At 43.1% G+C, this 26,021-nt stretch overlaps 1 protein-coding gene across 5 annotated transcripts; it reads left to right on the top strand.

Annotated features, from left to right (window-relative positions):
* On the top strand, positions 1 to 25,816 carry cdc14b (cell division cycle 14B). 5 transcript variants are annotated; one of them, XM_056272737.1, is made up of 16 exons: positions 1 to 303; positions 1,511 to 1,601; positions 2,861 to 2,936; positions 11,079 to 11,171; positions 11,686 to 11,762; positions 12,381 to 12,447; positions 12,570 to 12,632; positions 12,723 to 12,810; positions 12,902 to 13,132; positions 14,141 to 14,279; positions 14,483 to 14,648; positions 14,838 to 14,935; positions 20,152 to 20,199; positions 20,557 to 20,679; positions 21,795 to 22,031; positions 24,010 to 25,816. In XM_056272737.1, the coding sequence occupies exons 1-15, from the start codon at positions 198 to 200 to the stop codon at positions 21,988 to 21,990; spliced, it is 1,662 nt and encodes a 553-aa protein (XP_056128712.1). In that variant the 5' UTR covers positions 1 to 197; the 3' UTR covers positions 21,991 to 22,031; positions 24,010 to 25,816. The 5 variants fall into 5 exon arrangements, 4 of the variants coding, with proteins under 4 accessions (XP_056128712.1, XP_056128720.1, XP_056128736.1 ...); XM_056272745.1 differs by having other exon boundaries at positions 21,795 to 21,963; XM_056272761.1 differs by lacking the exon at positions 21,795 to 22,031 and adding an exon at positions 23,776 to 23,841.
* The last annotated feature ends 205 nt before the right edge of the window (positions 25,817 to 26,021 follow it).

A 26,021-nucleotide genomic window follows, 5' to 3' on the forward strand; every position in this document is an offset into this window, starting at 1 on the left:
CACACACACACACACACACACACACACACACACACACACACACACACACACACACACACACACACACACACACATGCAGTTTGCGAGGCTATGCCAAAATAACAAGAGGACGACCGAGGCGGCCTGCCGCGTGCAGAACGGGAGAAGCCTGACGGATCAGTCCGGGGGATCGATCGCCATGCACGCTTGACGCGAAAATGAAGCGCAAAAGCGAGAGGAGGCGAGCGGAGTCGAGAAAAAAGCGCCGCGCAGCTCCGGGCTCCGAGGCGGAGTCTCAAGCTGATATTTACATTGGCATAACAGGTAAGGGGGCCGCTGCGCAATGAACCCAGTGAACCGCCGAGCACCAGCTACTGCAGCGCAGACGCGCCGCACGGTGGCCTGCTTTGACTTCGCCAGGCTTCTCTCTTCTCTTCTTCTTTTATCCGGCATAACTGAAGTAAATTAAAAAAAAAACGTTAAGCTTTGGACTCGAAATAGCGACCCCGTGTGTCCACTGTTTGTCAGTGCACGAGGCTTTGCGTCGACGGCCACCAATCCGCAGTCTGGTTAGAAAAGAAGGGGGGGCGTTTCAAAAACTCCCGTTTTACTTTACGCAGTCCTGCCTGCGTTTCGTACGTTTTTCGGCCCGTTTCGAGAACGTTTGCTTCATAGAAAGCTGTAAAAAGGAGGAGGAGGGGGGGCACATAAAGGCTGTACGTGACGAACACGACTTTCCCCAAGGACTTTTCGTATGAAAGTCAAGACCTTCGTACAGTCCGGTGCGGCCCTGTTCTCGTTTGCCAAACGCGTATCGTCAAAGTGGAAGAAGTCTGAAAAGGGAGGGGGTGAGAGGGGGGGTCCTTCCAAGTGGAGATCGCGGATTTGATTGGCCGAGCCATTGTCCTAGCAACCGCTTGGGCAGTGTTCCCGCAGCCTATCATTTTTTTTCCTGTGCCGAACTTTAAATTTACAAGGGGGGCACGGCGGAACGCGAGTGACGCGCCAGGCCACCAATGGCGTACGCCCTGCGATCTCCGCGAGCCAACGAGGCGTCGCGCGGCGGTGACGTGTGTCACGGGAGCGGGCCTGGGCCGAGTTCATTTTTAGCAGAGTGCGTATTGCGGCTCGCCTGGCCCGGTGGTACTTACGATCGTCGCGGTAAAGGCGAGCGCGCAGTTTCTCCCAAACGCGTGCCTTTCCTCCTCCACCTCGTTGCCGGATTTAAGAGTTTGGTAACGATGTGCACGTCCCCGTGAAGGACCGTATCCCTGCAATACTCCGCAAGCGTCACATTTGAAAAGTGTGGTTAAGATGACCGCGGACGATGTTTCCTCTCAATGTGTCGAGTTCATCAAGGGTAAGTGGAAAGGCAAGCGAGCTTGGCGGCGCTTAGAAAAGAAAACGTTTGCCGTCGGGAATGCGTGCGTGCGCGTACACGTGTGCATGAATGAAATATAATCGCTCTCCTCTCACGTTTGTTTTTTTTTTCTCTCTCTCTCCCTCCCCCCCCGCCCCCCCCCCCCTCCAGATCAACTGTGTTTCGCTATAATTCAGCATAAGGTCAAGAGTACGGCTGAACGACACTGTTTCTGCATAGATGAGGAACTATCGTATGAAAAGTAAGTTCTGATCGTCATGCCATTTTTTTTCTCGCAGCAGTTGTGGTTGGTGTGTAGGTTATGCTATAATGCATGATTGTGGCGATGTGTGAGGGACTCGCCCCTGGCCAACACCATTTTATGACTCCCAATAAAACCCATTTGCAATGGGCCGACCGTTGTTAACACATTGTAACTTTTGGAGAGTTTACTTGACGAGGGTTGACAATTGCATTTAATGTTTTGCAAAACATTTGAACTAGTCAAAAACTCGAAACAGGAACAATCTGATTCCTTCTTAGATGGCTCGTGTTGTTAACGGTTAATTACTCTGCTATGCTCGATGCAAGTCAGTGTTTGAACCTCAATCAAGTCGTTCTAGTCTGTGATTGCTGTTTGATTGGTACGTGAGTTGGTGAACAACTTGCAAGTGTCTCGAATATGGTGCAAAACTTTATATACAGGGCTGGGTAATAATTCCGTTTCATTATTTATCATCTTTCAATGGTTTTGTATCAGGATGAAATCCAGATATTGTCATTGTAGGCAGTTTTGTTGTCTAAATCAGTGATAACAAGAATTTATTTCCTAAAGTTTCTCCCAGAAGGAGGTCTAAAATATCGAATGGAGTATTTGAAAACTATCTTTGGTTAGATATTATAGGCTACTTCACACAAAATTCAATAATGATTTACATGATTATGATATTTCCATATCCACCAACCCTATTTACGTAATATGGAAATTTGTCTTTGGAAACCCGACAGCAATACAAATGAATTTGATAGCATGAAACTTTTGTGATTCAACCAAAAAAAAAAAAAAAGAGTAAATGTCCCTTGGCATTGCTATTGTAGCAGTGTCAGAACTTGAAGAAGAGCCCAGAGCTATTTCAATAGGCTCTTGTTGATTGTGGCCACATGAGATGGTCTGACTGAGTATTTGTGCCAGTGGCATAAAAAAGACCCTTGTCTTTCTAGCTTTTTGTCGTGTTCTGAGTGACCCACTCTAACATCAGGTTCTTCCAAATATAGCCTCTACTCTGTCCATGATTTTGTTGTCAGTCCAAGGTAGCTTATTCTATGTAGTGAAAGGTGCCCAGAGGCTGACAGATGGCACCAAGTCACCTTAACTCTCTCTCCCCTCTCTCTCTCTTTCTCTCTCTCTCTCTCTCTCTCTCTCTCTCTCTCTCTCTCTCTCTCTCTCTCTCTCTCTCTCTCTCTCTCTCTCTCTCTCTCTCTCTCTCTCTCTCTCTCTCTCTCTCTCTCTCTCTCTCTCAGCTTCTATGCGGACTTTGGCCCCCTTAACCTGGCCATGTTTTATCGCTTCTGTTGCAAGCTCACAAAGAAGCTGAAGGTAAAATTCTACTCTTTATTGCACCTGAACAAGAGAGGAAGGCAAAGCACTGGCCAGTCAATACAATCTATGTTTCAAACGCAGATGTCCTTGGCTGACTGATCATGTTTAGACTGACTGACTGAGTGATCAGTTTGACATGACTGGGCCGCTGGATCAGGTGATCAACAATGTCACTGAAGTTACACGATTGGTCGGCCGAGTGCCAAGAGGCATGAGGGAGAGCACACAGTTATGCTGTGTTCCATTCAATATCAGTGGTTGCAATGTCCTTAAATTTCCAATTTCCCACCTCCAGGCATTCCAGGTGCACAATGCCAAATGTAAACAAAAAACATGACTGACCATGACAAACTGGTGTTTTTTGGCAAGTGTATAGACAATTGAACTGTTGGCAATGCAGCCCCCTTAAATGAAATCGCGAATAACTTTTGTGCAGAGAAGATGACTTTCAGAGATTGTTTACGATAACCAGCTACCTACCTGTGCAACATAAATATTTAGAAAGCTACTGTTCTGAGCCCTGTTTAGTTTACATTACTGGTCCGTTACTATTCTCTAGTGGACATTTGAGGTAGTGCTTAGTTTCCTAAGATTCGTTTTCATCCTCGATTTTGTTTATTCCATTGAACCAAGACCGATGTACAGTGTGCATGCGGAACAGTTCTCTCCTTTAGTTTAAGCCTTGGAGTTGATAGGTCCGTAAGTGCAGATGTTAAATATTGTTAGAATGAGTGTTTTCGCGGGAAAATTATTCTGTGGAAGGAAAAAGTTGTTTAGTTGTCAGATGAATTTGTTTCCCTTTTCAGCTTATTGCTATGGAGGTCTATGCTAGGCTAATGGCTACGGTTTGCGTGCTAGCCTGAGTTATTTACCATGTTTATTAAGTTAATGAGCATTAGCATTTGTACATATAATTATTTACATTGTCGTTGTCATTTTGTGTGCAATTTATTTACGCAAGCTTTGTATTGTGTTTTTTTTTTTTTTTAGTTTTACAGAAACGACCAGTAAAGCCACAATTTTTTCCCAGAACACGGTTTTGTTGGAGTTTTTGTTTGCTATCTATCTAGCCTTTCTCAGACATGCAAGAGCGAGGACAGAATAGTAAAAGGACATCCACACAGCGGGCGAATACAGTGGAATAGAACTGTAATCAGCATAGCTCTTGGAAGCAGAATCAAGTGGATAGACGCATCATGGAGCAACAAAATGATGTGGACCAGATGCAGAAAATTTACGAGACCAGGTCACAAGTCTCCAGCTCCAAGTTATCAGGAAGATCAAGCAGGTCTTCAGCCAGTGCAGCAGCGATCAAAGCAAGAGCTAAAGCAGAGGCAGCTCATGTACAGGTCTCCTACGCTGAAAAGGAGGCAGCTATGATAAGGGAGAAAGCTCAAATTGAGGCAGAGCATCAAAGGGTCTTGGCTGAAGCACTACAGTGCAAAGCAGAGGTGGAAGCCAGTCTGTAGTGCTACAAAAGAGAAGAGTGCCACTGCAGCCTCAGCTGAAGCAGCAGTCTTATGAAGCAGCAGCTGAAATGGAAGAGGAACATCTCAAAGACTTAGCCCAGATCACTCCTGAAGATCATGCTCAATGTACCAGTGAGTATGTGCAGACTCACTCCTTGGTATCACATGCTTGGCAATGAGCTCCAGTCTCACAGCTACTGCCTGTCACACCCACACATGCGGAAAGCATTCAGCTAAATGCAGTTCACAGCAATCCATATGCAAAGGCAGTGAATATTCTGTCAAAGACGAGACGGTAGATGACATGTGAAGAGCAGACTATTCATATTATCCCCCACCACAAATGTCTCACACATCCAGCCTTGGAGACTATGCATGTGAAGCACCACAAGTGATGGACTTGCCAAAATACATGATCAGGAGAGAGATGGTGAGTTCGGGGCTGTTAAAATTCGACAACCGTCCAGAAAACTACTGGGCATGGAAAATGTCTTTCCAAGATGTCACAAGAGATCTCAGTTTAACAGCCAGAGAGGAGCTTGACTTACTCACTAAGTGGCTGGGCCCAGATTCATCTTCACAAGTAATGTGAATCAAGTCAGTTCATTTCCACAATCCAACAACAGGTGTCCACATGATTTGGCATCGATTAAAGGACAGTTACGGCTGTCCTGAGATGATTGAACATGCCCTGCTACAAAAACTGAAGATTTTTCCCAGAATCACCAACAAGGACAGCCAGCGGCTCAGAGAACTAGGAGACATACTTCTGGAGGTAGAGTCGGCAAAGTCAGGCGGGCTCCTACCTGGTCTGGCATATCTCAATGCTGCAAGAGGAGTTAATCATATAGTAGAAAAGCTTCCATATGGCCTGCAGGAACAGTGGATCATGCAAGGCTCCAAATACAAAGAAGAACATTGTGTTTCCTTTCCACCATTCAGTTTCTTTGTAAGATTCATATGCGGTCAAGCAAACACCAGGAATGATCCAGGAATGAGTTATGCATGCTCCACATCCAATAGCTTGAGCAATTCAAGGCCAGAGAAACCTATAAGGTACAGTAATCAGACACCAGTGTCAGTAAGAAAAACTGAAGTGTCAGCCGCAATTCCAGCTTACCAGGATGACACATCTGGGAAGAAAGTAGATGAACCAAACAATCAGTGTTCTATCCGTAACAAGCCACACCCTGTAGCAAAGCGCCATGGATTTAGAGGTGTAGAGATGAAAGGAAAGCTTATTCGAAGGAAATGTCCATCTGTTTCTGATGTTACACATCTCTAAAGCCGTTGCTAAAGACTGTAAGTGAGCTGTGATGTGCAAGGAGTGTAATAATGATAAGCACATCTCTGCATTACACCCAGGTCCAGCTCCTTGGTCAGTGGAGGCTCTGGTAATGGAGCAAGAGCACGGCAGGGAGCGAGAGAGTGTCTCGTTGCCTGAAGTCACGTCGAAGTGCACAGAAATCTGTGGCAAGACTCTTAGGCCCAGATCATGTTCCAGAATCTGCCTAGTTCATGTGTACCCCACCAACCATCCTGACAAGGCTAAGAGCATGTACGCAGTGTTAGACGACCAAAGTAACTGATCACGGGTGAAGTTGGAGTTCTTCAACCTGTTTGGCATCGGTGGAGATTCATCCTGCTACACTCTGAAGACATGCTCAAGCATAATGGAGACAGTGTGAACATCTTCGGGACAAATGTGCTACAAAATGGACGCACTTCATTTCTCATGCCCTGTACTGGAACGATCAATGTAAAGGGGAAATTCAGTGCTCATATAAAGCAACATCATTTGAACCCTCCTTTCTGTGCCGAGGACGTAGCGCCTGCCACCAACGCAGATGACCTTGGAGACAAGGTTTTTCAAAGAAATCCAGATGATGACAAAGTTTTTCAAAGAAATCCAGACAATGACAAACCTGCTCTGTCTGTCGAAGATGACATCTTCCTGGAGATAATGGACAGAGAAGTCTGCATTGATGAAGCAGACCACTGGGTGACACCCTTGCCGTTCCTCTCACGATGTAGCTCTCTTCTGAACAACAGGGACCAAGCTTTGAAACTTCTCGCTACCCTGCAGTGTACACTCCAGAAAAAGCCAGATATGAGAGAACATTTTGTTGGTTTTATTCAGACAATCTTCAACAATGATCAAGCAGAACCCACACCACCACTGAAGCAAGGTGAAGAGTGTTGGTACTTGCCTATGTTTGGGGTGTCTCATCCCCGGAAACAGGGGAAGATTCGAGTTGTGTTCGATTCTAGGGCCCAGTTTGAAGGCATCTCCTTGAATGACACACTCCCCAGTGAACCAGACCTAAACAGCATGCTGCTTGGCATCCTACTGTGCTTTCATAAGGATGAAGTGGCCATTACCATGGATATTGAGCAGATGTTTTACTGCTTTATGGTTATAGAAGATTTCCGAAATTATCTCAGGTTCCTGTGGTTCAAGGACAGTGACCTCAGCCAGGGAGTCACAGAGGTCTGCATGAAGGTGCATGTTTTTGGAAACAGCCCTTCACCAGCTGTGGCCATCTGTGGCCTGCGACGAGCAGCTGAACTGGGTGAGAAGGAACATGGCTCAGACGCGAAGCAGTTCATCCTTTGAAACTTCTATGTGGATGATGGACTTACATCGTTGGCCAGTGAAGGTGAAGCCATTGACCTCCTGAAATGCACAAGAAACATGATGGCAGTGTCAAACATAAGACTTCACAAAATAGCCTCAAATAGCAACGTGGTAATGGATACATTCATGTCAGAGGAGAGAGCAAAGAACCTCAAAGACCTGGATGTGGCTGTTGACACTCTCCCCCTCCAGGGAAGCTTCGGGGTAAGTTGGAACTTGCAGATGGACGGTTTCACATTCCAAGTGGCACAGGATGTTAAACCTCCTTACACTGAGAGGAATACTTTCTGCTGTGAACAGCCTGTATGATCCCCTGGGATTTGTTGCCCCCATTACAATGCAGGAAAAAGCATAGTTTAGCGAACTTTCCTCAGAGTAATATGAATGGGACGAACCTCTACTGGCAGACAGAGTAGCACAGTGGAGGAAGTGGATTGATTCACTCGTCGATCTCAAACAACTCCAAATCCACAGACCTTACGTACCAGTCTCGTCATGCACTCAGAAGAGAAAGATATGCATCTTTTCAGATGCATCAAAAATGGCAATGGTCATAGACACTGATGGACAGTGCCATGTGGGCTTTATCGTGGGCAAAACAAAACTGGCACCCACATACCCTCCTCATACCATCCTGTGCTTAGAACTCTGTGCAGCTGTCTTAGCAAGGATTGACTATATATACACTTTGCACTTTATCACCTCTTATTTTGCCTGTATAAGTCAATCCTCATGTATATATCTGAAGATTGTTGTGTTGTAATGTTGTCATTCTATGTTAAGTACACTGAGACAGCCACAAAACCTTAGTCAAATTTCATGTATGCGCAAACCTACATGGCCAATAAACTGATTCTGATCTGATTCTGATACAGGCGAAATAAGAGGCGATAAAGTGCAATGGTGCAGAGAATATATCAGAGATACTGAAATAGATGTTATCAGGTTACATACATACATGACTGAGTTAGATGGACATGAAAGAACGTATCAGTATACGTACAATGTACAGTACAGTGAAATCAGTACTGATCTGATTCTGATTTCTGGCGCAGCGTATTTTGGGGTTTGAAAGTAACTGAGACGCAATGTTTGGAAAATACATGTCTCAACTGTTCCGACACTCCCACCACATACAGAATCACCACTGGTTTATGCTTAGGTAGCTGTCGTCCTTCTCCGCTTCGTTTGGCTGGTGCACTGTTTGGGTGTCTTCCTGGCCTTGGATGATGAGAGTCAAACCTTAAGTACTGATCAGTAGGTGTTGGTTTATGGTAAATATTAACAATTAATTGGACAACAAATTTTTTCAAACATTTTGCTTCATGAAAAAAAGTTAGATATTATGATAGACAATGTTATCAACATCCCAAAATCCATAAAATACACCCAAAAGTATTCAGGAAGCAAAATCTTCATCGTCCAGTGAAATGTCCCCCATCACCAATTGCAATTTTACAGTCTAAGAAGGCTAATCTTTCATTTTTCACATCCTCCATGGTGAACTTGATGTGGTTGTCCACCAAGTTAATGTGGTATGCCCTGAGATTTAATTTTAACCCACCTGTCATCCACAAATCTGAACAATGGTGGTGTCCCTGGATAGGACATCAGAGCCCTCTTTTCAACTTCCTCCATGTACAAGTTGGCATCTGTAGATGAGACTGGGGAACCCATAGCACACCTATGCTTCTGCCTATAGTACTGCCCCCTGTATGTGAGATATGTGGACTGAAGGCACAGCTTCAGGAGCAGACACACTTTTTCAGTGTTAAGGGTCGTCCTATAATTTTATATGGACTAAGCTTAAGAGTACATCTGTCGCTATTTTACAATGCTGTGATTGCAACTATTCCCCAATCCTCTGTGAATATGAAGACGGCGGCGTGAATTCCCCTTTGCAGTGGCCTCACCCAGTATCGGTGTGGCAAGATGGTGGTGCGAACTTACATTTGCAGCGGCCTCACCCAGTACCATCCCTGCAGTGTCTTTGTCCACGTCTTCATTTGGTGGCTGGCAGAGCTGGCGCTGGATCGGCAGGGAGAGCTTGGTCTGCTGCGTCCTGTGGGCCCAGGGATGATGGCCCTGCCCGGAGCTGCGCCTGAAAAGGAAACACCAAGGGCGGTCTGACAGAACATGGAAGTGGGACAGGCTAAGCTAACTGCTAGCCCATGCAGACCGGCAGTTCCCACAGTTGTCCTGGTATTCATTCTCTTGGACAACTGTTTATTTATTTATTTATTTTTGGGTAGTTTGATATATGTGTTCTTGTAGTTTTTAGATATGTGCTTTTGTCTTTTTGTTGCACTGCTGTGGGCTGGGGGAAACAACAAACAAAGTGTTTCTGATTCCTGATGTACACATTGCCATTGAAACTCTAGTTAATGGTCATGGTAACTTGCATATGAAACTGATCGTTGTTTTCAGTCATTATGCGACTATTGTTTATAAGGGTGGGGATATCTGCAGTCAGTTTACTGACGAGGGCACTTAGATGAGCGATGAAACGTTTTTCTCAAACGTTGTGTCAAGATAAACTGATTCAGCTTTCTGTTATTCTCTCCCTGGATTATTGAGCGTGGATAAAGACACCCCAAATAACAACCACTCTGACAAAACACTCACTGGCAAAGTCGCAAAAGGATTGTGCGGGTTTTGCAGCCCATAAACCTGAACAAATAAGACAAAAAGAAACCATGTAATTCTCAAAGCACCCACAAAGGGTGAAATGCACCACTAACTGCGCTGCCAAGCAAATAGCGTCTTGGTGCTCCAGTGCTATTTGCACATATTTTGATTAGATAATATGTATACATTTGGGGCAAAATCGACCCCTTTCTATGCAAATGAGCCTCATTGCAAAACACCGGCGCTAATAGTCACTCGCAGTTAGAGTGAAAATTATGAGCGTCCTCAGAGAGTTGGTGGTAACTGAAGCGCATTTATAAGGGATGTCACGGCCAGACGTCCCAGTGATCATGGCAGCAGTGATTGTAGCCAGACGAAGGCATCATCATGCCAGGCGTGCTCGTGAGTGGATATTTCGCAGGAGAATATCACTTAGTGATTTAACTGTGACCAAAATTATTCGCAGATACAGATTGCCAGATCTAACCATTCTTGCAATACTTGATGACATCAAGGATGACATTGAACCTGCCTGCTGTGTTCTTGGCGCAAATACACCATTAATACTTTGCCACATAGATAATTGCAATCAGACGCAAAACAAGGTCACATTGCATTCAGCTGCAACACTTTATGGGCATATTTGTGCTGTAATATCATTAACGCAATATCGCTTGTGAAGCGGACTTTGAGACGGGGCAGATAGCGGTTGTAAGTGATGCACAATTCATGGTGCTATCATCGGCCACAATCCGTTATCTGTGAATTCATCCCGTCAATACAGAGCGAGTCTTAGAAAAACGAGAGACATCCGCAGATAGAAACAGAGAAAAGAGGAGGGGGAGTTAACAGAATAGGTATACTAACAATTAAATTAAGATCTCTTTCAAATCAAACATCCCAAGATATGAGTGGAAAGTATTGTTCTTGCAACTGCATTTATAACTTTTTTCTTTTTTTTTTTACTCGAACCATGTCATGTGATATGCTGCTTCAGTACGCTTTAACAACAAATATTACTGGGACCAATGCAGAAAATTGCAGATGAACATTTAATATCCAGGAATTCACATTATAGACACTACCACTGACTCTAGTCTTGTTAAACTTCATCTGTCACATTCAAAAGAACATAAAGTAGTTTATGCCCTAAAGCTGTGAAATGCAAAATGATTTTATATGCTACATGTTGTTATGCAGTATCCACTTGCAATTCAGATCCTGCTTTAAAAAAGTCAGCCAAATGTCAAGTATTCATATTTATTAATTTCTGTCATCAAACATGTCTTATCACAAGGATTAATGCTTGGGTTTGAATTTGCTTGTTTATTCTTTCACTATTCTTCTTATGCTACACTTGTACGGCATGATTCTTCTCACATGCTGGTGTGTTTGTTTGTACAGTCCATTACTCTCTCAAGGAAGAAGATAATATTCTATACCTGTGGAGACCAGAAGAAGCAAGCCAATGCAGCTTACCTTATCGGCTCATATGCAGTAAGTATTGGAGACACATTTACTCCAAGCGCGGCTTCTAATATTTTATGTCATGGCATTCATGGGCTGAAATTGTTTTCCTTAAAGTAAACAAAAAGTCATCAGAATACAAGATGCCCTCCGTGATTGGTGGCCTGTCTTTTAAAGGGAAAAACATGTAGACAGACTGCCATACGCTGCAGAAACTGCAACTGCACCAGCGTGACTAGGAAAACCTACTTGCTGGTTTGCCAAAAGGCTACACTGAATAAGAAAATGTAAATATCAACACTACGCACAGCTGTATAAGAAAATTCGAGTAACAGCACTACATTTTAATTTAGTGTTATATGCGTCTTCCTATACAGTGCAGGCTATCGACAAACCAGGAAGAAAGTTTTCACATTCACGGTTTTCAACAGCGTTGCAGAGACACACGGAAAGACTGCTCATTATTATGGCTGCTAATGGAGTGTGAGTCCCTACGACATGTAATTAGAGATAAAGTTGCAAATCATGATTGTTTTGCTTTAAGGTAATGCATCTTCACATGACACCGGAGGAGGCATACAGCCTACTGTCATCGAGGAGCTCCACTTACCTCCCATTCAGGTAGCCACATTCTTGTATGTTTTAGTTTTAGGCTTTTAGAGCACGTTCTTATCCAGCGTGACTGACTCATTCTGAGGGCAGCAGGTCAGGCTGACTGGATTTGCCTAGTGGTGGAAAGCCAGGCCAATACCAGCAGATGGCAATGGCGAATCACATTTCAAAAAGAAAATACACTGGAACCAAAAGGTTGCTTGGGTGTGGGGGGCATTTGCTTTGTGTTCATAAGTGTGATGCATCTCTCACTCGGAGATATATGGAAAGCGACAAATACCTGCTGCTATGTGTGAAAATGTGCTTGATAAAGGTGGTCCTTTGCTTCTTGAAACAGTAGAATTCAGCTTCAAATTCTAGCAGCAAAACTAAAAGTGTCAGAGCCCTTTGTGATTTCACTGTATTGCTCTCAGAAGTGCCAGTGAAGGGGAGAAAAAAGCAAAAATAAAAGTAAGATGGAAATGGATTTGTTTTTGTTGTTGTTGCTGCTCATGTTAGTAAGTAGAGGCCGACTGATTCTGTCGGGGAATATTATTCAAGGTACACACTGTACCTGTACAATTTTTACAGAAACTTAAAAGCAGCCAGAATTGTATGTTAAATGACAAGACATTTCATATTTTGCAGAGATGCTTCATTTGGAACTTGCATGTACAACTTGAACATCCTGGATTGCCTACGTGCTATCCACAAGGTAATGTAATGAAGTAATTGTTCTATATTATGTATGTATTATGTAATTTAAAAGTACAATTCATGTAAAATTTTACAGGTACAGTTATTATAAAAATAACTCCGCTCAACTCTGTCTTCCAGGCTTTGCAGTTTGGTTGGCTTGACTTCTCCAACTTTGATGTGGAGGAATATGAACACTATGAGGTATCAAATTATGTGTGGTGCAAACAAATCTTACATTAGAGATGTTTAAGCTTAAACTCTTGACATTTGCATAACCCCCCCCCCCCGCAGAGAGCAGAAAATGGAGACTTCAACTGGATTATTCCAGGAAAGTTCCTTGCATTCAGCGGGCCTCATCCAAAAAGCAAAATAGAAAATGGTGAGTGAAATACAGATATCCTTCAAACTAGCTCCTATCTTTCCCTTGCTTCCCACGTTCCTCTGAATGTTTTTTTTTCTTCTCAATCAAGGGTACCCTCTTCATGCTCCAGAGGCCTACTTCCCCTACTTTAGAAAACACAACATAACCACTATCGTCCGGCTCAACAAGAAGATGTATGACGCCAGGCGTTTCACAGACTCCGGCTTTGAGCACCACGACCTGTTCTTTGTGGACGGCAGCACACCGAATGACACGATTGTCAGGAAATTCCTCAACATCTGTGAGAATTCAGAGGGAGCCATTGCTGTCCACTGTAAAGGTAACAGCAACGCATCAGTAGGAATAATGTGAATCTACTAAATGACATCCAGTGCAAGTGCACATGTGCAGCTAGGATGCAATTTTAAGCAGGATGCTTACCCTTTTGTTGAACTTGTTAATATCTCGCTTTTATGTTTATTGTATTTAGATTGAGTGTGGAAACACATCTACCTGCACATTATTTCATTTTGGTAAATTACTCACTGGTAAACATTAAAGACCTATTCCACTAAAAATCTATTTGAAAAAATCTATTTGAAAATTCTTGACATTGAATGTCACAAAATGCTTAGTGTGCAGTTGATCAATAATGCACACTTTTATGAGTGTTGCCATTGAATAAATAGATTTATGCACCAACAATTTCACCACTTTCAGTTATGCACTTTTTTCCCCCAAATTTTCCTCTTTGGGAATTTAGTGTAATCTCATTTTTGTGGTAGGTTGACACCCAAGTATTCCACAGCAACGGACATCAGCCAAATCTAAACTAGTTGCAGTGTGATTTTATAAACTAGCTAGTGTTTGCTAATTGCATATTGTAAACAATTTTCTGTTAGTACAATAGAGACTAGCAAATGGTGATGGAGTTGAAGATTTGTAAGCATAAAAGGGGAGAAACTGGGCAGAACTGTGACAGACGGGACAAAACAAACTAAACCAATGATTTATATCTCAGTATGTGCTGCAAAAAAAAAAGTCATGAATTCTTGCGATTTTTAAAGATAACACAGATCTTTCTCCATTTTGTAATGGACATTTTCACTGTTCCATATAAGAAAAAAACCCTGAAACTCCTAGTTTGGATTTTTGATAGCCCTATTATACACCCCATATACCTCCTAACCATCCAAATAGCTGGAAAATCATGTTTTTCACCGGAATGGGCCTTTAATGACAGCACCAGCCAATGGCGCATTTTATAAAGACCCTCTAATGGATGGTTTCTGATTTACATTGCATTAGTCACAGTTTACACTTTGAGCCCCACACCATTGCATTTCAGCTGGGCTAGGCCGAACCGGCACTCTGATCGGCTGCTACATGATGAAGCATTACCGCCTGACGGCTGCAGAGGCCATCGCCTGGATAAGGATCTGCCGACCGGGATCTGTCATTGGGCCTCAGCAAAACTTTGTCGAGGAGTAGGTCTCTTTCTGGAGCATTGTGCTTCAATATACATTACACGACTGTCTGTAGTTTGTTTCACAGCAGACTCATTATACCGCTAATTTCTGTTTCTTTTGAGCTTGACCTGACGATAGCCCCGCTGAGTGAACTAAATTGTTGCCGTGGTGATTTGGCGGAGAACACCTGCTCATAGTTTTGCTGTTGTCATATCTGGCAGCAAGCAGAACAGCCTGTGGGCAGAGGGAGACGTGTTCCGCGAGAAGATGTTGAGCGAACGGGAAAACGGGAAAATGGCCGTCACCAGGATCCTGTCTGGTGTGGATGATATCACCATCAACGGGAGCAACAAGAACAGAGTACCCAAGAAAGAGGACATGGAACTGGTGAGTGAGTCTTGAGGAAAAAAAATTTCACCTTCATTGTTTTGTGATTTTCGTGATTGTACAAGGTGCAATCAAGTTGCTTTTTTAATGTTTTGGATTTTTTGGAATAATGTCTTTGTCAAGCACATAAGGAACAAATGACATTCATCTGTTCACCTCATTTTTCTTTTTACACTGGATAATCTTCAGTATAATGAAGAAGAGGAGAGGAATGGTTTGACACAGGGTGATAAACTGAGAGCCCTGAAGAGCAAGCGTCAGGCCAGATCATCTACAGGTTCACTATCGTAAGTACTAAAGAAGCCTGCAACTCCCATCATGCACCTCACCCTGACTTGTTTCAGTACCCTGAAATAAACAAAACCTTGTCTGTTCTGTCTATGACGCAACATGTTCTATGATGGTTATTTTAAATGTGAATTTCCTGATATGATGTAGAATTGTGAGGAGTCCAAATGAGGAGACAGGAGGGGACTTTTGAGGATGTCTTGACATATTCACTTATTGTAGAATTTAACTCCACTGCTTTAGCAGCACATTTCTTCCTCTATCTGTTGACCCTTATCCCACATCCACATTTTGGCTGCTTATCAGATTTTAGCAATTTAGCTCTGTCAGCCGTCCCGTTCTGAATGTGTCAGGTGTTTTTTGGCATGGCTGATCTGTCAGAGCTGCCCTACCTTACCCATAGCACGGCAGTATCACCCAAATCCCATCATTTATTGATGAGTTAAGGACTGGGGCAGTGCCCTAACAGAGCAGCAATAACCCCTCCTGCATTCTTTTTGTTTGGGTGAATGAAACAATACATAGTATAGATCACATGTTAAACAAATCCATTCCATCCCCATTATCCTTAAATATTAAGGGGAGATAGAAAGTAGAGGGAGTATATGTAGAGTATTAGGGCCTGTAGTAAATTGCAAACTTGGAGAGATGGTTTTGGATTGATGTCTTTCTTGTCGCCAAATCTTTCAGGACAGTGACGGGGTTTTTTGTCAAAGCCTGGATTGACAGTGGCACAAAAGATCTGGACTTTAAAGATGCAATTCAGAGATAAAATTCTGGACAAATTTGACATGCACATAAATAAAAGACATTTGTGACTTTCTGTAACCCCACTGTTTCAAAAAAAAAACTTACACCTGCTTTACCCCTGCACTTAAAAATATGTAAACGAAGCATATGTAAAGCAAGCCTTTATGATGACCTCAGCATGTATGTAAAGCAGTAAGTCATGTTCTGCATCCCAAGCTCAAGCAAAACTTTTCAAAATGAGGGTGGAGGGGTATTCAATTACTGGGAAAGTCACTGTGTAAACAAATGAAACGCGTTTCCATCAGGCTGTGTTGTGGTGCAATTCTGAATTGGCAGTATGACCCTGTGTGGCACAGGCATATTCCTAGTTTGCTGTAGAGAGACAACTCAGACAGCGTCATATGTCTGAGTGCAGATGGCAGGGAAAGTCCATGCTTTTTTTTTTTGCTTTTTTTTTTAAAGAGATGGTCTTTGGTGCCTCTGGAAATCCATCCCCCCGAAATTTGGGTGTCTGCTTATGATGGTGACTAGCAGAGGCCAGTATACCCATATGGCTTTGGCTTTTGTTGTCCCATGTTAGGCAGGCGGTAGTGTTCTGCTGCAGCCTCATGGGTATGGTGTGGCCGGTGTGTTGCCTGCCGTTCAAAAGATAGCAGAAAGAGAGAGATTGGGGGAGAGGAAAAACAGACAGAGAGAGGAAGTGAGGTTTTGTATGATGGAGGTAAGTGCATGTCACTTCCGTTCTAACTGACATCCTCTTCTTGCAGAAGTGGCTTGTTATGCCAGCGAATGGTATGGCTGATTGAACATTTATTTTGTATTGATTGTGGCGTCGGAGGGCTTTGCCGTCAGCGGATGCAGTACATTAACAAAACTTTCATTTGCGTTACTCCGCTTTGATCTCTTGGTCAAATCCTCCAAGATGTCCACTTAACAGTACAGCAGTCGGTTACAGTAAAGCTCTCGTGCATAGCCTGCCACACCGATTCACCTACGCTCACTGCTCAACTAATCGTGGTCCTAAAATTGAGATCTCGATTAGTTGATTCTGATGTTTAATTGCCTGGCTGGCATCACTGACCTTTCACTCCCTGTAAGAAAAATAAAAATATTTTTAGTAGCACAGATCTTCCATTTGCACTTCTTTTTTGTACTTTTTTATACCTTTACTAGACAGGGACAGTAGAGGCAGACAGGAAATGGGGAGGGAGAGAGAGAGGAGCAAGACGTGTAACATAGGTTGCCAACTGAACCCGAACGGGCGACGGCTGCGACCATGTGGCCATGAGGTGCGCCCTCCAACCATTTGGCCACGGAGGCGCCCCTCCCTGATTTATTTTGAACTGAGTAACGTATCTCTCAGACTGCACTGTAGTCCTCTAGTGCTGTCTGACATTTGTTGCATCGTCTTTTTAGACACAGGTGTTTTAAGGGATTTCATTTTAAAAGCTTTTTAATTGTTGAGGGATTGGATTGCAGATCCCTCCCTGTCATAATTGTACAGTCTTAAGGGTTTTTTTTTTGTTTTTTTGTTTGTTTTTTTTTTTTTGTAGTCACAATGAGACAGTGGATTGAAAACTGGCCCTCTCTTACTCACAGAGGGGAGTTAAGTTGTTGCTCGCACATGTCAAGGAAAGTACCTTATCAGCATATGAGCTGCGACACAAACAACCAACTCCCTGCTGAACTTCACCATCTGACTGTGGCTTTTGTTTTATTATGTAACATGCATGCTGAGGTCCTTCAGAGACGCCGAGGGGATGGTTGTAACGGAAAATACCTTGCACAGTAACAAGCATGGAAACCTTTGACATGCATGCATAGAAACGCTTCTGCGTGTGTTTGTGTGCATGTTGTAAAAGAGGGGCTGTGGCCTGTGTTAGTCGCCTGTTCTTTTTTTTTTCCATCGTGCTAGTGACTGGGTCAATGTATGGATGGCCTTCAAGCATTGCTTCCTTTTTCAGGTGTACCTCTTCTCTAGTTACACTAACCTAAAATAATAAAAAAAAAACATGAATGATAATGGACAGTGAAGTAACCGGAACAGCTGTTCCCAGGATTTTTTGACCATTTTTAGACACGTTCCTCTGAATGAAGTATGCATGGCAAATTGCTAACACATCATAGCAAATCTGCTACAGAAGCTTGCAGACAGCTGCTGTTGGTAACATGGCTCTGTAGGAGATATTTGAGCTAATCCAGTCTCAGTGGAGAAGCAGAGAATTAAAGACTCTCTGTCCTGCCTGGGCATCTGTTGTCTCCCTTTTTCGTTACCTTTTTTTTCCTTCTTCTTCCTTTTTTTTTTTCTTTCTTTCTTTTTGCTCTCATTTGACTTGTCCTCCTTCCAGATGGCTGGTAGCCATGCTGCTCTCCTCCCTGTGTAGCCTTGCCCTGTGGTGGATTGTGTATGGCTTCCCTCCTCCCATCCTGCATTTCTGTGTAGACGGGTTAGGATTTCAATGAGTGCTACTGCCCATCCTTCCCCCAAAACCCCCTGTCCTGTCCCACCCCTTCCCTCAGTTGTGGAGCCCTAACTGATAATGCTGTAAGTGAGTCTCCCCTCCTCATCTCTCTGTTACCCCAAACCCTAGTTTAAAAGATTGTTTTAAAGAAAATCAACTCCTTTTCTAGTTCCTCTATCATTCCTGGCTGAGAAAGTTAACGTAATGCTGGTGAACAGGAATATTCTTTTCTTTTCTTTTGTCTGCAACAAGAAGTCACTACTTTTTGTCATATTTGAAATGATTAGGCCATAACTTTTTTAGTTGTATGGTATTTCTCTTGATTTTTTTTGTTTTTGTAAGGGCTTGCTGAGTCACATGTGTCTGGTTTTCCAATTTTAAACTGTCACAGGCTGGATTACTTCATATTTATGACCGTTTAAGATTCAGTGGAGCTTGATATTAACAAAAATGACAACATCTTGAAATGGCATTGACGTGTCTCTGTGATTGCTTCTGATCTTATGTGTCCGTCACCTTCAGGCTTTTTTCTGGTACCTGGTTAGCTTAGCTCTAGGGCTGCACGATATATCATTACAGCATCGTCATCGCAGTGTGCACATGTGCAATAGTCCTGCGATGTGAAATAAGGCAAATTAAGTCGAACACCTCATGATACAACTTTCTGCTCCTTGACACAAAAGGACAACTCGCACGGTTCTCATTTTCCATGACTAATCTACAAGAGAAGTCTGTCTGATATAACATAATTTACTCCAATTTAAAGGGTCTTGGATACACAGAGTTTGTTGCTAGTGAGTGACATGCAGGCTCTGCATGCACAGCGAACCACCAATCACAAGCATTATATATCAGTTCATTAAAAAACCAAAACGGGCCCCGCTAGTCGTCGACCACAACCTGACAATGAGCGAGGAACAGGAGAAAAACACCGAAAAGGAAGATTTGGTTGCAAAAAGAAAGGCAACGTCTGTTTTGTGGATTTTTCAAATTTCAAATTATCTTTAAGACCAGGTTTTTTTTTTAATTCTCTCATTCATTGTTGTTTTTATTTTGGTGAAGTGCAGACTACATATTGGGAATTTTGCACCGTGCATATTTTGGAGTGTTTATTTCTAACCTGTATCAAGTCGTCCGCTGTTGATCCTTCTCCGCTTGCTGGGCGCTGGGCGCGCATAAAAGTTTTCAGCTCTCACGGTAGGATGGCCATATATTTACACACTACTCTTCAAAAAAAAAAAATCTCTACAATTCAGCTTTTTTTTTTTTTTTTTTTTAGGTGCAGAGGCAGTCCCCTACAAAAACACCCCAGTCATCCTAGAATGATTAATCTAACTTAAATCGAAGGACTGTCTGCCTGTATGTCTGTCCTTCGATTTCCTTGACAACCGTTCATTCAATTGACTTCACACTTGGCAGATGTATTGCTGAGGTCTCAAGGAAGTGCAGTGTCAAGTGTGTAGTTGTTTGGATGAGCGGTTGTTGAGAAAATTGAAGGAAAGACATAGATACATACCGACGGACGCGTCCTTCTTGTGACGACCGGACGAACAGCGCCACTCTGCCATTGTAACCTACATTGTGGTCAGAGGGGGGATTACACCCAAACAGCAACTGACTGCACTAGTTCTTTCCAACTATAGCTATTGAAGTCATCTGCTGAAAATCCCTGTATTTTTTTATATCGCACTATATATAGGAGGGGAAATAAATACAGCAACATGAGTTTTTTCCAATATCGTGCAGCCCTGCTTAGCTCTACTCTGCTGGCTGCCACAGCGAAAGCTGCGAGAATGATTTTGTTGTATTGTGAACTAGAAAGCCTGCCAATCAAAATCTGAATCAATTTTTAATTTGATCCAGTGATTTCCTGCCTTGCCTATTGATCACAGAATCCATTTTTTGTCTCCTGTCAGTCTCCACCCATATCCTAACACCTTACTGTTTTACATGCATGTGGTTTTGTTTCATGTGTTAATGTCATACCGCTTTTGTCTCCACAGACAAGAAGAGAATAAGATTCATACCCGGTCATCATCACAGTCCCTAAGGTAAAGGGATTTTATGGTATGGTGGTATTCTTTGTGTGTGTGTGTGTGTGTGTGTGTGTGTGTGTGTGTGTGTGTGTGTGTGTGTGTGTGTGCGTGTGTGCGTGTGTGTGTGCGTGTGTGTGTGCGCGCGCCTGAGTATTAACCATAAGAGTGAATGCATTTCTGCAAAATGAGGACATTTTGGCCAGTCCTCACTTCTTCAAGGGGCTATTTTAGGGTTGGGACTTGGCTTCAGGGATACAGTTAGGATTCAGGTAAGGTTAGGGTAAAGGGCACATATAGGGTAAAGTAGATGCACACACACTGACTCACAAGGGACTTCAGACTAAAATGAGATGCGTTTCTCCTCCGTTGCAGGATCATCCTGCAGTCCAGCAGCCAGAGCTGTAAGGCCACCATTAACCCCCCAGCTATGTCCAACCACTCAGACAGCAGGAAGAGGACCAGAACCTCACTGCCAGCTAATGGTGTCGGGGGCAGGTAAGTGGCTGGCTTTGACACCTGACACGCCATAGATTGGGTCAGGGAAGAAGTTTTATTTTTAGGCCAACCTAGAAGTTGGCTCCACCTCAGGTCCCTTTGGCTGTTTCTCTGTGGGGAAAATGAATTGGGTTTTCATTAAATACCTGAAACAAGGCCTGTGGTCAACACAAGGATGAGCCATTTAGATATATTCTCATCTATGAGATAACCCTCACAAATGACCACTGTGTTTACAAGTTTTAAGCAGAAAATACCATTGATATATTGATTAAAAGCTAACATTAGGCTAATCTGTCATTGGTGTCTCTAGGTCTTATTGCTTTTTTTTTCATTTGACAAACTGTCTTCCGACAGGTAGAGTTCAGTTTTTCATTTTTTTTCTTTTTAAGAGAAAAAAAGTTAAAAGTTCAGCTCTCAGCCAATCTTTTTTTCCAGATACTCATGTCTTCAAACAAACAGCCACCATTTACGTAGTCAATCAGATCAAATCATCAAATTATGAAGCCCTACCCACCCTTACAACATGAATATTAATGAGGACTAGACCACTCCTTCAGTTTTTGAGACAGCTGAGAACAGTTATGGATAAATGTATAAAAAAAAATCTGTTAGTCATTTACAAATAAAGAATTGTTGCTTAATGTTATTGAGCTGTCTTCAATGTTTTAGACGTGAAAAATTAAATCTAATTACTGATTTCCGTCTGACTTTAAAATTCCCCAAATGAAGGTTTACTTGAACAAAACATCAAAATCTTACAGGTTTGCAGTGACAACACCCCTTTTTCAAGGCATTTAAGGAAAACCCTAAATTACTTTTCCCTTTAGAAGCAGAACCAAGGGAAGGGAACCCACGTCAAAATGCCAACTTACTTCTAGGTTTTAGGACTCAGTGCTAGACCAGTCTGTTCTCTAAGCAAGTTTTGAGTACTTTTGGCATGGATGTAGGAGTTTATGTTCTCCAGATGTACAATGCTCTACCTTTTGTAAAATGTTGATGTGTTTGTGTGATTTTTGAAACGCCGACACGCACAGAGGAAAAGCAGCCAAGAAGCTATAGCCACTCAGTCGATCCATTTAGGATAAATTAACCGCCTCCCTTCTCTCTGCCAGCTCCCTGTGCCACAGCAGACTAGCCAGGTCGCTAGGCTTCCTGAATGTAGAGGCCGGCGACAGAGACCCGGTGTGTTGTGAGCCGCATGGCAGCCATAGGGGCACAGGCACCAGCACAACCAACACAGGCACTCTGATCAACCTAAACATGGCAAATGCCCCTCAGCAGGCAAGCTCCCTCCCAGACCCAGTTTGAGTCCTAGTCAAGCCCGGGCTACATATACACACAAATACAATGTAATGATTTTTTTTTTCATTTATTCTCTAACTCTGTGGTCCAGATTTTGTGTCTGTGTAATTTCAGCCTCGGTCTGGCTCCATACTCTCTTCTCTTTTGTGGTTAAAGCTGAAATCCAGGATTTTTCTCCATTAATAAGTTGTTATTCTATCCATTTGAAACACGATGACGATGTGGCAATTCTGTTGGACACAATCAATATTACAGTAGAACAATGTGTAGTTTGATGTAGGGGTGGTGAGAAACAGACCCATTGCAACTGATTTTCTCAAGACTACAAACAAGGTGTAGCAGCCATTATTAGTCGCGTGCTGTCAGCTTGGGGGTAACCTCTTCCCACCTTTATACAAATGGGATCCTCGGGGGCGTCCGGGTAGCATAGCAGTCTATTCCGTTGCCTACTGACACGGGGATCACCGGTTCGAATCCTTGTGTTACCTCTTGCTTGGTCGGGTGTCCCTACAGACACAATTGGCCGTGTCTGCAGGTGGGAAGCCGGATGTGGGTATGTGTCCTGGTCACTGCACTAGCGCCTCCTCTGGTCGGTCGGGGTGCCTGTTCGGGGGGGAGGGGGAACTGGGGGAATGACGTGATCCTCCCACGCGCTACGTCCCCCAGGTGAAACTCCTCACTGTCAGGTGAAAAGAAGCGGCTGGCGACTCCACATGTGTTGGAGTAGACATGTGGTAGTATGCAGCCCTCCCCGGATCAGTGACCAACCAGGACAGCTCGGAAGAATGGGGTGATTGGCCAGATACAATTGGGGAGAAAAAGGGGGGGGGTCCCAAAAAAAAGGGATTCTTGGACCGAAGCTAACACCAGCAGTCTAATGTATTAGAAACTTCATGAAACTATATCGTGACACTGTTCTAATCATACTTTCTATCCAACGGAAGCATCGCCATATCAGCATCAGGTTTCAGTCTTGTTGTCCTGCTGGAGTATTTTCCAACACGTATATGTTTGCTACTGCTCCAGCCGGTATGACTCAGTAAAAACATTTCAACACTTGATTCAACTCCTTTGGATAACCATGACCTGGATGAATGAGAACATTCACAGACATTTCAACAGCGGTATGTGGAGACTGGAGTGTCTCCAGCCGTGGTGAAGATGCCAGTTAGTAATATGTAATCTGACTCCATGGTCCAGATGGATAAAATAATAATTTATTGATAGAGGAAAGTTGTGGATTTCACTGTTGGGTCGTAATCACTTCACCTTCTGATTTTCACTTAACGCCAACACGGTGATGCACAATACAGACTTGTTGTTGAATCAGTAACCGAGCACAGCTTTCGCCTAGAAGTGCACCGAAGGGTCTCATTTGCTCAGATGCTGTACTAACTAAATATTCACAGCTGGCGATGTGATCTTTGTTTGCTAACAGCTGGTTTCTGGGTTGTCAGGAACACCGCTTGATTGTTCAGTAAGAAATCGAGGCTAGCAGTTGCTAACCACTTAACATTCAGTAAATCTGTCCAAGCCGGCGTACCGCTGTCAGGTTCCTAGGTAACTCTTTTCCTTTGCCTCGGTTTCCGCTTATTTCTCCTCTGTGACTTCTCTTGCATGTCCTTTAGGAGCAGGCGATCCAGGCGTATGATTGGCTATAGCTTCTCGGCACTCTGCCGCTCACTGTGTCTTCCTGCCTATGGATGATAACCATCTCCCCATGTCTGTGTACTTTGCTCTTTCTAATTTCATGTTTATTTCCCTTTATCCTTTACTTCTGACATCCAACAGGTGCGCTGTGTCCAGAGGTCGTAAAGCTCGCTGTTCTTTGCAATCCATGCGCTTTTCCCGACTTTGGTATCTACCTCCCTATTCTTTTTCCTTTCCGTATGCAGTGTCGTAAAACACGAGTCAGTTGCAAAAGTTGTTGTTGAAAAGTGTTTGGCATACATTTGAGCTTTGATACAACGCGATGTCTGTATTTGTCCTTAAATCACCCCCCCCTCTCATTTTTTGTCCTTTCAGTCACTCCATACCCAAAGCTAGAGCGCCTCTACTTCGGTGAGCTGGAGGATTCTACATGAAGCCCTGATTTTAATGACTGTCCTTCAAATAGATTTTTAATTCTGAAAAAAAAAGGAGTTAGAATAAGCTCTCTTAACCAGTCCAGTGTGACCTGTTGGTTGTGGGCAAAGGGATTATGTCGATGAAATTATCTCGTGTCTGTTAAAAACTCTTGATGTGAGTGACATCTAAATCATGTAAACTTCAGTTGGTTGCCAACTTTTTTAACCATAAAGTACTTTTTTTTTTTATGGTTTAAATACAGTCTTTGGTGTAGCCGTTTTCTTACTTAATATAAAGCATGCAGTAGTAATCATCTAATCAATCGTCAACTGTCAGACTGGCATGTGAATGTGCTACTCTAGTTTCTAACATTGGGAATAACTTTTCCACTTAAGGTAGAACGAGTAGGATTTTCCTGTAAATCAGTGTATAGACTCATGCAAAAATAATCTCTCTCAATCATCACTTATGACCCACTAGACGTGGGTGGTGGTGTCTGTGTCTGCAGAGAGGCTGTCCTCTGCCTGTGTTTTCTCATTTTTGTTGTGTACGGGACGTTTCTGGGCGTTAACCTTTGGGCAGCGGGACTCTATAAAAGCATAGAGGAAGCTACTACAATAGTGGACACAGCGCCGAGTGGACAAATCTCGTTCCAAAACGAGAGTGAATCTGGAGTTGTCTGAAGGAGAGGATGGGGATGAAGAGCAACGCTCTGACACTGCGGTCAGGGGGCATGTCCTTTTGGGGACATTGGGTCGGGGGGGGGGCAACTTTGAACGTTGTTTACAAACTGCAAGCGACAAATCCTACTTGTTCTACCTGTGCAGAACGCTCTTTTTTACCAACGGTTTACGTCCACTTCTGAAAGTGACCCATATCCGATTCCTGTGCTTGCACAACTGTTTAGTTCGCACTTGAAACAACCCGCAAGCGTACACATACATGAGATTTGGTCACTGATCTGCATTTTGAATGACGTGGTGTACACGTCATTGTGATCTATGTTTCACAATTTAAAAAAAATGTTTGTGTGCTGTTAAATGAGTAACATTGCCAGATGTCAGATTCCTGTCCGATTTATATCCACATATGAATTTGGTCAAAATCAGATCTGAAAATATCCGGTTCCATTTACCCCCCACAGTGATAAATACATATCCGATCTGGGCCACTTGAGCAAAACAAAAAAAATCTGAATGGGGTCACTTGTACCTGGCGGTCTCAACCTAGCCTTAGTAGTGGGAAATTGTGTACTATTAAGGGCGATGTACAGGTATGTGTAGGATTTCATTCCAGCCAAACACTATTTCAGCTGATATCTGAAAACCTGATTAGTAAAATAACTTAGTAAAGTCATCTGTTTGTACCGTTTGGTCTGAAGGAAAACTACTTGAGGCCCTCAAGGCATGATTGCCCCCTACTGTTCTATATAAGGCACAAGCACTAGGAAGTCAGTCGTTTGTCAAAGAAATCCATCCCATGAACGAGTTACAGTATAATGCGTCATGTGTCCTTCGTTCCATGTCTGGCTCAAATTACTTTTTTTCCCCCGTGAGGCTTTATTTTTCTTTGAGCTGCTGTATTTCAGAACTGTAAATAAGTAAACATTTGATATACTGAAAACAATTTATATTTTGTAAATATTTTGTACTGGTTTGAAATTAATCATACTGTCAAATGGAAAATAGCTGTCCTGATGGGGCAATTCATGTTCATAATCTACTTAATATCTGCCTGGAATCAATTTTTAATTAAAATCTTTTATTCCCCAGTTTCTCTGGTTCTGTCGATACCATTGCTCCGCCACATTTTGGCTATCGTGTATATTTGCACCTTGGAATGAGCCGACCCAGTTATTCTGGCAGTGGCAGCACATCTCTTGATGCATGGCAGCTGGTGTCATGAACTATTGTAAGGGCATTCTGGTTTCCAATGGGTCTCACTTTGTAGTTTCTGCTGTTTCAGTCTAT

Source organism: Lampris incognitus, chromosome 1 (genome assembly GCF_029633865.1).
Source record: "Lampris incognitus isolate fLamInc1 chromosome 1, fLamInc1.hap2, whole genome shotgun sequence".
Taxonomy (NCBI): Eukaryota; Metazoa; Chordata; class Actinopteri; order Lampriformes; family Lampridae; genus Lampris; species Lampris incognitus.

Bases quoted from the DNA above. Each gene is read 5' to 3' on its own strand.
- cdc14b (XM_056272737.1), top strand. From the start codon at position 198: ATGAAGCGCAAAAGCGAGAGGAGGCGAGCGGAGTCGAGAAAAAAGCGC. The intron at 12,448-12,569 runs GTAATGTAATGA...TCTGTCTTCCAG, and splicing joins GCCTACGTGCTATCCACAAG to GCTTTGCAGTTTGGTTGGCT. The intron at 13,133-14,140 runs GTAACAGCAACG...ATTGCATTTCAG, and splicing joins CATTGCTGTCCACTGTAAAG to CTGGGCTAGGCCGAACCGGC.